The 13296-nt window shown below is 43.6% G+C and overlaps 1 protein-coding gene across 2 annotated transcripts in view; it reads right to left on the bottom strand.

Moving 5' to 3' along the window:
• Positions 1–7649, bottom strand: part of si:ch73-62b13.1 (Carbohydrate sulfotransferase 1-like) — a 28366-nt gene extending 20717 nt beyond the window's left edge. The window contains exons 1-2 of one of the 2 annotated variants that reach the window (XM_048548453.1): positions 7622–7649; positions 2968–3155 (exon numbers count right to left, since the gene is read on the bottom strand). In XM_048548453.1, the coding sequence (XP_048404410.1) occupies positions 2968–3112 (145 nt within the window). In that variant the 5' untranslated portion in view covers positions 3113–3155; positions 7622–7649. Of the gene's footprint in view, positions 1–2967; positions 3156–6149; positions 6300–7621 lie in introns of those variants that run through there. The other variant, XM_048548452.1, reaches the window with a different exon arrangement.
• Positions 7650–13296: the final 5647 nt, after the last annotated feature.

Raw genomic sequence — 13296 nt, 5'->3', positions numbered from 1 at the left:
GGAGAGAAAATGAACTTACTTCTGAACTCAATTCTGGTATCTTCTGAACAGATTTTTGAAATGTACTCAAACCTTGATTCTTCTGAACTGAAAACAATGGTGATGTCATGCATCTTTATATCACACATCTTTATATCATGAACAATTTTTGATTACGATCTCAGGGCTCTGTAGTCACTTGCTTTCTGACAATAGGCTGAATTTTATCACTTTTCCTTTCAAGACTTTGATTTTCTTTTTAATAGAAAACCATTTATAAATCTGCCCCCATTTCAAAATCCAAATTCCATAATTGATATTAATATATACATAGTATATAAATTTTTAAAATATTATATATATAGGCATTTACAGATTTCTTCAGTTAACAGCAAGCAGCTTTAAATATTCAAATGTGCTTTGGAATTGGGATTTATTTGTAATCTTCACTCTTTATATCTGCTTCCTATAATCTCTTCATTGGTTTGAGGACTTATTTAGATTCTCAGTTAGCGCCTCTTCAGACGGTTATGTTTTGCTAACTTCAAAGTTTCAAATTTGAAATATACAGGCTCACAATTTGTGTGACATTTTATAAAAGCATGTACTCATTACTGGATATCACATTACCCATAACTGGAACTCGCCAAATTATAAGATAATTACCAATGATTGTGAGAAAAACATTAATTATCTTGTTGTTGTGGGACTTGTAAAAGGGTTCATTAAATTGCTGCATTATTTTATCAACTGACATTTACTGAAATCCTAAATATAAAACAGGACTCTGATGTTCAACAGCATTATCATCACTGAATCCACTTTCGAGATCGCGGTGTTACTAGTGGCCAGAAACTGAACTGGAACAGCCATATAAATACAGTGGCTACAAGAGCAGGTCAGAAGCTGTGAGTTCTGAGGTGAGTAGCTCATCTCCTGACACCAAAAGCCTTTCCACATGTATAAAGTAGAAAACAGGAATGTGATTAACTAGTTTTCAATTAACTGGATGAGTGCAGTTTTAACAACACTCAAGAAGCTCAACACAATCCAGCCGTTTGATTAGCAACACCTCCACTACTATCAACATTCATTCTCTCAACCACTGATGCACCATTGCTGCAGTGTGAGCCATCTACTAAGGTTCCTCCTACAGCACTTTCCTAACCCATGACCACAACTATTTGGAAGGACAAGAGCAGTAGATGCATGGAAACACTACCATCTTCAAGGATCCCTCAAAGCCCTCACGATCCTGGCCTGGAACACTATCAACCATTTCTTCACAGTTGCTGGGTTAAAGTCCCAGAACCCCCTCTCTATTGCTGCAATGGGAGTCCCAGGGCCACAGTGATTCACAAAGGAGACTCACCACCAACCTCTCCAGGAAAAATAGGCTTGGGCAAATAGATGCTGGGCTAGACAGCAATGCCCATGCTCCAGGTACAAATAAAAACAAAACATTTTTTCTCATCCTCCTCTGGATGTAAAGATAATTCAGAACAATAACATTTTGAAATTTGAAAACTGACCTCAGGAACTTTTGGGGAAGGGTGAGGAGGAGGGCAAAGGAGGCATGGTCTGAGTCCCAAATTTCCATTACCTTTTGCATGAACAAATGATTCCTGTCATCCCTGTGAATGGTCTCAGTCTAACCCTGCACCAGAAGTAACAGTATCTCTCTATCTGACCCTCTTGAAACCTTTTATCATTGAACCCCTCAATGTGATTGCCATCAGTGATTCATCAAGGCACAAATATGCTGACTGTAGGAAGGTGTTTGAGAGCCCTGAAACATGCTGAATGATTGAGTGAGGGTTCACTCTAACGGTACCAGTGAGCGTTTGTATTTAGGGAAGAAAACTCAAAACTTATCTTTTTCCACTGTAACAGTAAATTAAACAAAATTAAAAGATAACAAGAAAGTAACGAAGGGAGTGGAACTGGCAAAATAGTTCTTTCAGAGCCAACCGTACAATGGCCTGAATGGCTTCCTTTTGTTTTGGCTCTTGCTATGATACTATTTATCTAATTCGCCTTTGAAAGTTAACTATTAAATCTGCTTCTGCTGCCTTTACAAGCAGTCCACCCAGTTCTTAACAGCTCATTGTTAAAAATGTATATTTAGAAAGCAGCTCTTTGAATTGATAGTGAAAGTCAACTCCACGTAGCACATCATGCATAGTCAGCAAATTAATTTGCTCATATGTTTGATGAGGGACTACCTAACTCCAGGATCTTATTCCCTATGAGTGCCTTCATTGATCACAAGTATTTGTTGACATTGATCTCTGTCAGAAGTCACACAACACCAGGTTACAGTCCAACAGGTTTATTTGAAATTGCCAGCTTTCAGAGCGCTGCTCCTTCATCAGGCGAAATCCTTCACATGATGAACGAGCAGCGCTCCAAAAGCTTGTGGTTTCATATAAAACTGTTGGACTATAACCTGGTGTCGTGTGACTTCTGACTTTGTCCAGCCCCGTCCATCACCAGCACCTCCACATCTTGACACTGATCTGTGACAAACCTGATTATTTGGACAGATTTGTGACTTCCCTAACCTGTATAAAATCTCAGCCATAAGTTACTTGCACAAACCAGACAAGTGTATTGAATTCTTTCCAGCATGGACATGACCACATCCAACAGGTTCAGCTCCAAGTTGGTTAATGAAGAGAAAGCTGAATGCAAACCACATTCACTGGCACTCCCGCAGACTTCAAACAGCTCCACTCCTGATTCTGCATTCCAGTTCCCCACTTCCACTCCTTATTCACCACTCCCACTCCCCCTTTCCCGACAGACATTCCCAATCCTAAATCTTCATTCCCATTTTTAATTCTCAATTAACCATTGCCATTCCCTTTTCTCCGTCTCAATTCCTGTTCATAATGCCCTCTTCCCTGTCACCAATTCCCCAGTTCTCATTCCTTATTACTTATTCACAATTCTCCATTGTTCCGCTCCCCCATCCCACATATTTACCTCTCTGCTGAGAGTGACAGTGTTTCCCAGGCTGTGTGTCAGGACAATGGGAGTTGATGCTGGTAGTCAGGGATCGGATAGCTGTGTACTGAATGCCTAGGGAGGCACAGACCAGGAGAAGGATAGTTTTCCAAGAGCACTCCATCCTTTCAATATTACATCACGGCCACGGTCTCCTCAGTGTGCAACTATAAGAGAGGAAATAGACATTTGATCAGTGATCATGTTAATCCCAGGGGTTCCAATGAAATAAACAGGGGATCCTTGAGAGATTAAATAGCTCACATGTAAAATAGACCCCTATATAGACCCCATACCTGTTTTTGACAATGAATGGATAGTTATTATTTTAACTTTGATTTAATGAGATAAAGCAGGAGAAATGTCGGCATAAACTTTATTGCTGGACTCGGGTAGAGTTGTTTAAACCTGCTTAAAAGACTCAGCAACTGCTGTACATTGTGAGAACAAATACATTGAAAAACAAGTACAGTTTAGAATCATTCACCATGGACAATTATTGATAAATAGATTCGCTGTGGAAACTGCGTGCAGTAAGTGAGTGTCTGAGCAGATCAAGTGGAGTTGAGACAGAGAGAATTGGGAGAGACAGCGAGGGAAGGGTAGAGGGGGATAAGGGGTGAAGCATGTGGGGGAAACAGAGAGAGGAAAGAACAGAGGAGGGAGAGGCTCTGTGAGGGAGAAGGATAAGGAGAAGGATGGGGAGAGTGGCTTAAAGGGGGCAAAGAGAAGGAGAAGGTTTATGTGGGGGTTTGCAGTGGCGGGGGGAGTAGCAGAGTGAAGAGGCTGAGTGAAGGCAAGAGGGACAGCAAGGGACATATAGAGTGGAGGGGGCTGAGAGCACAATGGGGGGGGGGCGCAGGGAAAGGGGAAGGTCATAATGAGAGGGAAGGTCTGAGAGAGGGAGAAAAATCAGGAGTAGGTGGAAAGGTTATGCATTACAACAATGTGCATTTCCATAGCAGCTTCAATGCAATTAAATGTCCTGGTCGCCACATCATTTTTCTATTTGTTTGTGAGATGTGTGTTTTGCTGGCAAGGTCTGTATATTCATTGCCCCTTCTTTGAGAAGAGCAGTGTGAATCTGAAATTAACTGAACATGAAGCAAGTCTGTCAGTATCAACAGTTGACAAACTAGAAACTAATTCAGAAACCCTTTCTGATTGCAACCACCAGCCCCCTCGCTTCAATTCAAACCGGTTATGTATACATATCCTGACAGCCACACAGACAGTGGGCTGTCAGTGTCCCTCTGTGTGTATATAGTCTGATGCCCTCTGTATGTGTATGTGCACACTGACAGCCTGGAGACTGTCTGCACACCTGTGACAGCTCAGACACTGTGTATGTGCTCTGACAGCCCTGCTCTGTCCGTGTATATACACACACTCTGACAGCCCTGCTCTGTGTGTGTATACACAGACTCTGACAGCCCTGCTCTGTCTGTGTATACACACACTCTGACAGCCCTGCTCTGTGTGTGTATACACGCACTCTGACAGCCCTGCTCTGTCTGTGTGTATATGCACACTCTGACAGCCCTGCTCTGTGTGTGTTTACACATACTCTGATAGCCCTGCTCTGTCTGTGTGTATATACACACTCTGCTGCCCCTAGGCATGCATATATGCACACACTCTGACAGCCCTGCTCTGTGTGTATACACACACTCTGACAGCCCTGCTCTGTGTGTGTATACACGCACTCTGACAGCCCTGCTCTGTCTGTGTGTATATGCACACTCTGACAGCCCTGCTCTGTGTGTGTTTACACATACTCTGATAGCCCTGCTCTGTCTGTGTGTATATACACACTCTGCTGCCCCTAGGCATGCATATATGCACACACTCTGACAGCCCTGCTCTGTGTGTATACACACACTCTGACAGCTCTGCTCTGTCTGTGTATACAGACACTCTGACAGCCCTGCTCTGTGTACACACTCTGACAGCCCTGCTCTGTCTGTGTTTATATACACACTCTGATGACCCTAGGCATGCGTATATACACACACTCTGACAGCCCTGCTCTGTACGTATATACACATACTCTGACAGCTCTGCTCTGTGTGTGTTTACACACACTGTGATAGCCCTGCTCTGTGTGTATATACACACACTCTGACAGCCCTGCTCTGTGTGTGTGATTATACACACTCTGACAGCCCTGCTCTGTTTGTCTGTATATACACACTCTGACAGCCCTGCTCTGTCTGTGTGATTATACACACTCTGATGTCCCTAGGCATGCATGTATACTCACACTCTGACAGCCCTGCTCTGTAAGTATATATACACACACTCTGACAGCCCTGCTCTGTCCGTATATATACACACACTCTGACAGCCCTGCTGTGTGTATATACACACACTCTGACAGCCCTGCTCTGTCCGTGTGTATACACACACTCTGACAGCCCTGCTGTGTGTATATACACACACTCTGACAGCCCTGCTCTGTCCGTGTGTATACACACACTCTGACAGCCCTGCTGTGTGTGTATACACACACTCTGACAGCCCTGAGTGTATGTGTACATACACACACTCTTGACTAATAGCGTGGAGAAAACACAAACGTCTTCTGGCAACTCAGATACTGTGGACACAATTTGAAAAATCTCAAGAACTGTGCGCCCACAAACGGCCAGTTGTGGGGATCTGTGTGTGCACATGCTGACAGCCCAGGGTTTGTGTGTGCACACACTGACAGCGCACACTGCATCCTCACACCCAGCTCCCTGAGCCACTCTGGTTTCAGTCAGTGCTGGAATCTCGGACCGGGAGATGTGAGCGCTGAGGGAGGGCCAGGCGCTCGGGTGTGCGAGAGACCGGGCTTTATCCAGGCTACTATCACTGTGAACAGTGAGGACGGAGCGGATCGGCTGTACAGAGTGGGTCCAAATCCTGGGACTTCTCCAATCTGCCCGGGTTTTTAAACAACAGGAAATCAATTCCCCAGGGGCTGGTTTATTCTTCCAGAAGGGGAATGACTGAAAGGAGCAAGCGAACCGTCCGCCCCGGCACCCTCTTAAATTTTTTCCTGGAGTTTTTTTTTTGGAAATGGAGATCAGAGAAGACCAGGAAAATAAGGTGGAAGAGCAAACATTTTGGGAACTTCTTAAAGCCACCCTCCACTCCCCGTCTCCCCAAACACTCACCCTTTCTCCCTTTTGATGGACACTCCAGCAGTATGAGACTCCGAACCCTTAAAAGTAAGATCCATTGCTCAGTCTGGTCTTCCTCTATATTGCCTGGGATGCATATAGCTGCCTGGAGGGACAGACACTCTGTCCTGGCATTGTTCTCCTGTCGCCCTGGCCTGGGGCTGGCCAGTGTTTCAGGTTCAGCCTCTCCTGCTATCCCCCCCAGCAACCCCCCCCCCCCCCCCACCTCTCTCTCTCTCTCTCTCTCTCTCTCTATCCCCCTACCAGTGCACATTCGCGGTATCTGACAATCACTGGAGTCTCATACACTGCGCTCTGCAGTTTTAACACGTTGCTGTGCACAGGCAGCCTGCTGACAACTTTTCCAACCCTGGCTGTAACACGTACAATCGGCGAGGTACAGAGAGATCCCACGGCCGCCACGTCGCATGAGGGGTTGGGGGAGGGCTATCAGTGCGTAAAACTCTGGCTTCCTGACGCGCTGGCCAAAATATTTGTCTCAGACAGTGCACCTTGTCATCAAAATCTCTGGGATCCTGCTGTGCACCCGCACTTGGAATGGTTACGATGCGCAAGGAGACCGTTCGGCCCATCGTCTCGGTGTTAGCTCTTTTCTCCACCTCCCCGCTTCCACTAGCTCGCTCAATGCTGCTTCACCTCCCCCGCTCCCGCAACCCTACACAATCTTTCTTTTTGTTCTCCCCTAGAACAATCCAATTCCCTTTTGAAACCGTCAATTGAAGCAGGCTGCATCAGACCCTTATAAGCCCTATCCTGTCCCGCAGGAAATTTTTTTTTAACTGTTTGCAGGTAGCTATTTCGTTCCTTTTGCCGATTATTTTAAACTTGTGTTGTTTTGTTCTCAGTCTTCCCACTAACTGGCTCACCGTCCACTCTGTCCGGGCCCCTCATGATTTTGAAGAACTTCCTCAGTTCTTCCCGGAGAAATAAACCAGTCCCAGCTTCTCCAGTTCAATCCTCATGACTAAAATCCCTCATCCATAGAATCATTTTCCTGACCTGACTACTGAACCTGTCCACTTGTCCCTGAGGGCCATGCCTTGATCAGTTGGGTTTTTAACAGGGAATCCAGCAGATTCCAGGATTCCTGGATTGATTGATTGATTGAAATCAGTTTCCCCATCAGGCTGTATGGGGATTCAAACTCTGGGACCAGTGGGATGTTAGCTGCAGCAATGTGATCGCTGGGCAATGTCCAAAACCCTTGGATTAACCACTTACATCTCAAATGGAATTTGTTAGCCCCCTGTAGCACTGGGAGTCCCTGCATTATGTGAATGAATAGGGACCAATTCTTCCCGTCCTCAAACCTGCCACAGCCTTTTCTCTTCTAAATGCACACAGCTTCATATTGTGAAGCAAGCACTCCACATGTAAATTATAATGAGAAGCTGTGAGGCAATGTTCAAAAAGAGGCAGGTGAAAAGAAATTGAAAGCATCCTACCTACAGCTGCTCCTCCGTCACAATAAACTGCGCAAACCTAGCAAGTTCCAGTCTCCTCCCTAGTATGCTTGAAAATAACTCTGTTGCACAGCCTTATTAGGCATTACAAACCCTGACCATTGGCTGTCTGCCTCTCAAACACAAAATGTTTCATCACTTGAGCCCGAAAGTACAGCTCCTCCTGTCAGTCAGACAATTACCATCCAAGCTAGACTTCAGAAACCTCCCCAGGTGATCTATCCATTGTCACCCACTGACCCTGATTGGGTTCCTAACTGCCAAAGACTCAAGCCTTTTTTTTCTGGCCCATATGGATGGAAGTGAATCAATAGTTTGCTCAGATTTATTGTGCATTATCTGGCTCAGATGCCATCTACTGACTTTGCAAATACGATATCTATGACAATGCCTTCTCCTTGTCTTATAACGTCAGATCTTATTTGCACAGTTCTTTTTAAAACAAAAAGAATCTACCTGAAAGTGAGCTGATGGAAGAATGAGCTGTAACACTTCTGGGAAAGCTAGCGAACTGTCGGTGCGAGTGGGCCACAGGAGGCACTTTGTTGTGGTTGTGCTTAAATAGTGAAGTCTGATCTCTGAGGAGGGTCTTCAGCGAGAGAACTGTCAACGTGTATTCAAAAAAATGTACAATGTTGATGAGGTACAGGTAACATTGCTTCATTTGGAGAAGCAACATTTCTGCTTCCCGCAGACACCCTGATGGGATCAGTTCCATCAGTTCCTGAGGAGTGTTGCCAAACAAAGTGTGCAGGTTCACAGTTCCTTGAAAGTGGAGTTGCAGGTAGATAGGATAGTGAAGAAGGCATTTGGCATGCTTGCCTTTATTGGTCAGTATGTTGAGTGTAGGAGTTGGGAGGGTCATGTTGTACTGTACAGGACACTGGTTAGGCCACTTTTGGAATATTGCGCTCAGCTCTGGTCTCCGTGCTATAGGAAAGATGTTGAGAAACTTGAAAGAGTTCAGAAAAGATTTGTAAGGATGTTGCCAGGTTTGGAGGGTTTGAGCTACAGGGAGTGGCTGAATAGACTGGGGTTGTTTTCCGTGGAGCGTCAGAGGCTGAGAAGTGACCTTTTAGATGTTTATAAAATCATGACGGGCATGGATAGAGTGAATAGTCAAGGTGTTTTCGCCAGGGTAGGGGAATCCAACACTAGAGGGCAAGGTTTAAGGTGAGGGGAGAAAGATTTATAAGGGACCTAAGTGGCAACCTTTCGTGCTGAAAGTGGTGCATGTATGGAATAAGCTGTCAGAGGAAGTGGTGGATGCTGGTACAATTACAGTATTTAAAAGACATCTGGATGGGTGCATGAATAAGAAGGCTTTAAAGGGATATGGGCCAAATGCTGGCAAATGGGTCTAGATTAATTTAGGATATCTGGTCTGTGTGGATGAGTTGGGCTGAAGAGTCTGCTTCCTTGCTGTACAGCTCTATGACTCTGTGATTCTACATGGTTACATTCAATCTGATACCCAAATGTCAAGCACAGAGGGGCATGGATGACAGTGGTGTCGAGGGAGTGCACTGGCACTGGTAATTTAGAGGCCCAGTGTAATGCTGCAGGAACACTGGTTGAAATTCCAGCATGGCAGCTGATGGACTTTAAATTTAGTTAATAAATGTGAAATATAAATCAATAGTTACACAACAACGATTGCAATAGTTGTAAAAACCCATCAATAATGTCCCTGGAGGGGAAACCTCTACCTTTCTGGCTTAGTCTGGCCTGTATTTGAGCCTAACTGTTGAACTGGCCCAACAAACCATTCACTTCACATCTCATGAAAGAAGACTAACGAACAAAAGCAACTGTCGAATTTTAAGCGTGCTAAGTATATGGTGTAGGAGTGCATAAATCCATCATCTTTACTCAGTCATCTCTGCTGACAGTGTTTAGGCCAGAAGATTGACTATAGTGGTGCTTGTAAAGGCGATCAAGAGATGCCAGGAGACGGTAGGGAGGATAAGCTAATGAGCTCCTGCAGATGACATCATTTAATGCCCTGAAATAGGAATTTTGGATATCCAACGTTTCTGGTATAGGAAAGGCATACTGTACGCATCATCATTGAGAGGGTCAACAGGTCTGGCAGCAACTGTGGAGAGAGAAAAGCAGAGTTAACGTTTCAAGAAACTGAAGAAGAGCCATTGGGCTCAAAATATTAACTCCGCTCCCCCTTCTTATTTAGTTTGACATTGTGCTTTATTTCAGATCTCTAACATCCACAGTATTTTGCTTTTATCATTGAGAGGGTCTTCATTTCAAGTTGGATGAAGGATATACCCATGGCTAATGGATTCAACTGTCTGTACAGGGAGAAAGTTAAACAATGCTTGCTGAGAACCATGCATAGTATTTGCTGAATTTCAAGATGTGAGATGTGGACAATATTACAGCTTATTAAATCTTAATCTTTAATTATTACATCCTTTAAAACCCAATGTGAATGGTGTTATTGGTGCTCCATTCCAGGGTAATGTTTAGTTATTTTATCAGGAACATCCTACTCCATCTAAACAGACAAAACAGGAACAGTTTGTACTAATGTTTCACAAAGACGTGATCAGACATGAAGTATTCAAAGGGAGACTGACATCTCAGTCAGAGTGATAGATGTTAAGAGTCTCATTGGAGGTGAGAGAGTCAAAGTGAATTCAGGGGAGAGAGGGCAAGAGTAATAAAATTCAAATAAATAAGCTATTGTTATTGGACCATATAATCATTGAATGGTTACAACACTGAAGGAGGCCATTCAGCCTATAGAATCCATGCTGGCCCCTCTGTAAGAGCAGCACAGACTGTTTCATTCCCTCATCCTTTCCCGCAGAACTGCAGCTGCATTCTTTTCTGATAATTATCAAATTCTCTTTCAGAAACCTCAATTCAAGCTGCCTCCATGCTCTCAGGCAATGCTTTTCAGATCCCCAACCATTCAGTGTGTAAAAAAGGTTTTGTAAATATTTTATTACTTCAGTTACACATCACCTTTAATGACCCTCCTCTGGCTCTTGGCCTTGTTGCCAATGGGAACAATTTCAGACCCTTGTGATTTTGAACACCTCCACTTTCTTCCTCTTCTCTGCAGAGAACAGTCCCATCCACTCCCCCAGTCTATCGGCGCAAATGAAGTTCCTCACCCCAGAACCACTCTTGTGAACATTTTCAAAATCCTTTTAAAGTCATCATATCTTTCCGAAAGATAAAGGCTTAAACATTTTCATGCTGTAATTAATACTTCTGAGTTCACACACTGAAACTTGTGTAATTCAAATAGAAAAGCTGCTAGATCCTAATGTGGCATGTGCCTTTGGAGAATGCAATTATCCCCTAACTGACTCAGGAAGACACTGTGGTGTCAACGTTTTAGGTCAGTGATGTTTCACCGGACGCCGACAACTCTGTTTCCCTCTGTACAGATGCTTCCTAACCTGCTGTGGATTTTCAACATTTTCAGATCTGCAGAATTTCCCTTTTTTTCTGAATTTGCCTTTATGTCCTTATTTGCCACGTGCCCTCTCCCCTGTTAAGCCATGTGGGAAATTTGTTTGCTGTTCTTGGTGCATTCCCCATGGCAAAGCTTCTACCAATCATTGTCCATTTACTCACCAATCAGCATTCTCCTCTCATGCCATATAAATTGCTGTTCCATTTTGAGATTTAGTATTCTTGCAATTCTGTCCTGATTTAAGATGAGAATCTCCAAGACAGTGGCTCTCTTTTTCAGAAATAGCAAGAACAGCAGATATAGGAATCAATGTTCACACAGCGTGAAGTTGGAGGAACACAGCAGGTGAGGAGCAGGGCAGTTGACATTTCAGGCCTGGACCCTTCATCAGGACTGGGGAGGGGGAAGGGACCTGGGGAATAAATAGAAAGAGGAGGGATGGGGCTGGGGGAAGCTCAGAGATAGCAAACACTACAGATGCTATCTTTCTCAGCAATACGTCTACGTTTGCAGGCAATAAAACTTAACCTAAAAAAAATCATTAGTCCCAAATCAATTCACCTCCAACATTGTTTATGTGAAATTAAAAATTGGGCACCTTCAAGCCAAACATCCTCATGAATCTCTTGAATTGTATAAAGAGTATATGAGGCATTCTTAAGAGGGAGATCAGGAAGGAAAAGAGAGGATATGAGATAGTTCAGGCAAATAATGTTTAGGATAATCTGAAGAGATTCTGTGAGTACATTAAGAAATCAACTAGAGACAGAGTAGGGCCCCTTAAAGATCAAATACATTGTCTTTGTGTTGAACCTCAGGAGATGGGAGAGATATTACATGAATATTTCACATCAGTTTTTACTGTGGAGAAAGAAATAGAGGCCGGACAACTCGGGGAAATAAATACTGATGTTTTGAAAACAGTTCGCATTACAGAAGAGGAAGTGTTGGAGGTCTGAGAAAATATAAAGGTAAATAAATCTCCAAGATTTATCCACATAGCATATCCTAGGACTTTATGGGAATTTGGGAAAAAATTGCAGGGACCCTTGCAGAAACATTTGTATCATCTATAAGTAGGGGTGAAGTGCTGGATGGCTGGAGAATGACTAATGTTGTACCTTTGTTTAAGAAGGGATGTAAGTAGAAGCCTGGAAACAACCGACCTGTGAGTTTGCCTTCAGTGGTGGGTATGTTGTTGGAAGCAATTCGAAAAGATAGGATTTTTACACATTTGGAGAGGCAAGGTTTGATTAGGGATAGTCAACATGGTTTTGTGTGAGGGAAATCATGTCTCACAAACTTGACTGAGCTTTCAGAGGAAGTAACCAAGAAGATTGTTGAGGACAGAGTGATAGACTTTGATTACTTGGACTTTAGCAAAGCCTTTGACAAGGTTTCACATGGTAGACTAATTAATAAAGTTAGATTACATGGGATTCAGGATGGCCTTGCCAATTGAATACAAAAATTGGCTTAACAGCAAAGAATAGACTGATGGTGGAGGGTTGTTTTTCAAACTGGAGGCCTGTAACCAACAACTCCACAGGGATGCTTGTCATTTATATAGGTGATTTAGATGAGAATAAAGAAGGCATGGTTAGTAAGTTTGCGGATGACACCACGATTGGTGGTCTAGTGAGCAGTGAAGAAGGTTGTCTGAGATTACAAAAAAGATCTTGATCAATTGGGTCAATGTGCTGAAGAGTAGCGAGTGGAATTTAATCTTGGTAAAACAAACAAGGGCACGACTTATACAATGAAAAGTAGGGCCTTGGGTAGTGTCATAGAACTGAGAGGCTAGGGGTTCAGGTAACTAATTATTTGAAGTTTGCATCACATATAGGTAGGGTGGTTAAGAAGGCATTTAACACACTTGCCTTTATTGCTCAGATCTTTGAGTATGGGAGTTGGGATGTTATGTTGAGGTTATACAGCACATTTGTGAGGCCTCTTCTGGATGGCTGCTGTTCTGGTTCTGGTCACCCTGTTTTAGGAAGGATGCTATTAAGCTGGAGAAGGTTCAGAACAGGATGTTGCTGAAAATGAAGGGTTTGATTTATGGAGGAAGGCTGGGACATTTTTCACTGGAGTGTAGGAAGTTGAGGGGTGATCTTATAGATGTATATAAAATCAGGAGGGGCATAGATAAGGTGAATGGCAGATGTCTTTTCCCTCGGGTGGGTGATTTCAAGGCTAGAAGCATATT

This window comes from Stegostoma tigrinum, chromosome 18 (genome assembly GCF_030684315.1).
Source record: "Stegostoma tigrinum isolate sSteTig4 chromosome 18, sSteTig4.hap1, whole genome shotgun sequence".
Classification (NCBI taxonomy): Eukaryota; Metazoa; Chordata; class Chondrichthyes; order Orectolobiformes; family Stegostomatidae; genus Stegostoma; species Stegostoma tigrinum.
The sequence above is the reverse complement of the archived record's forward strand: the minus strand, read 5'-3'. Positions and strand labels throughout refer to the sequence as shown.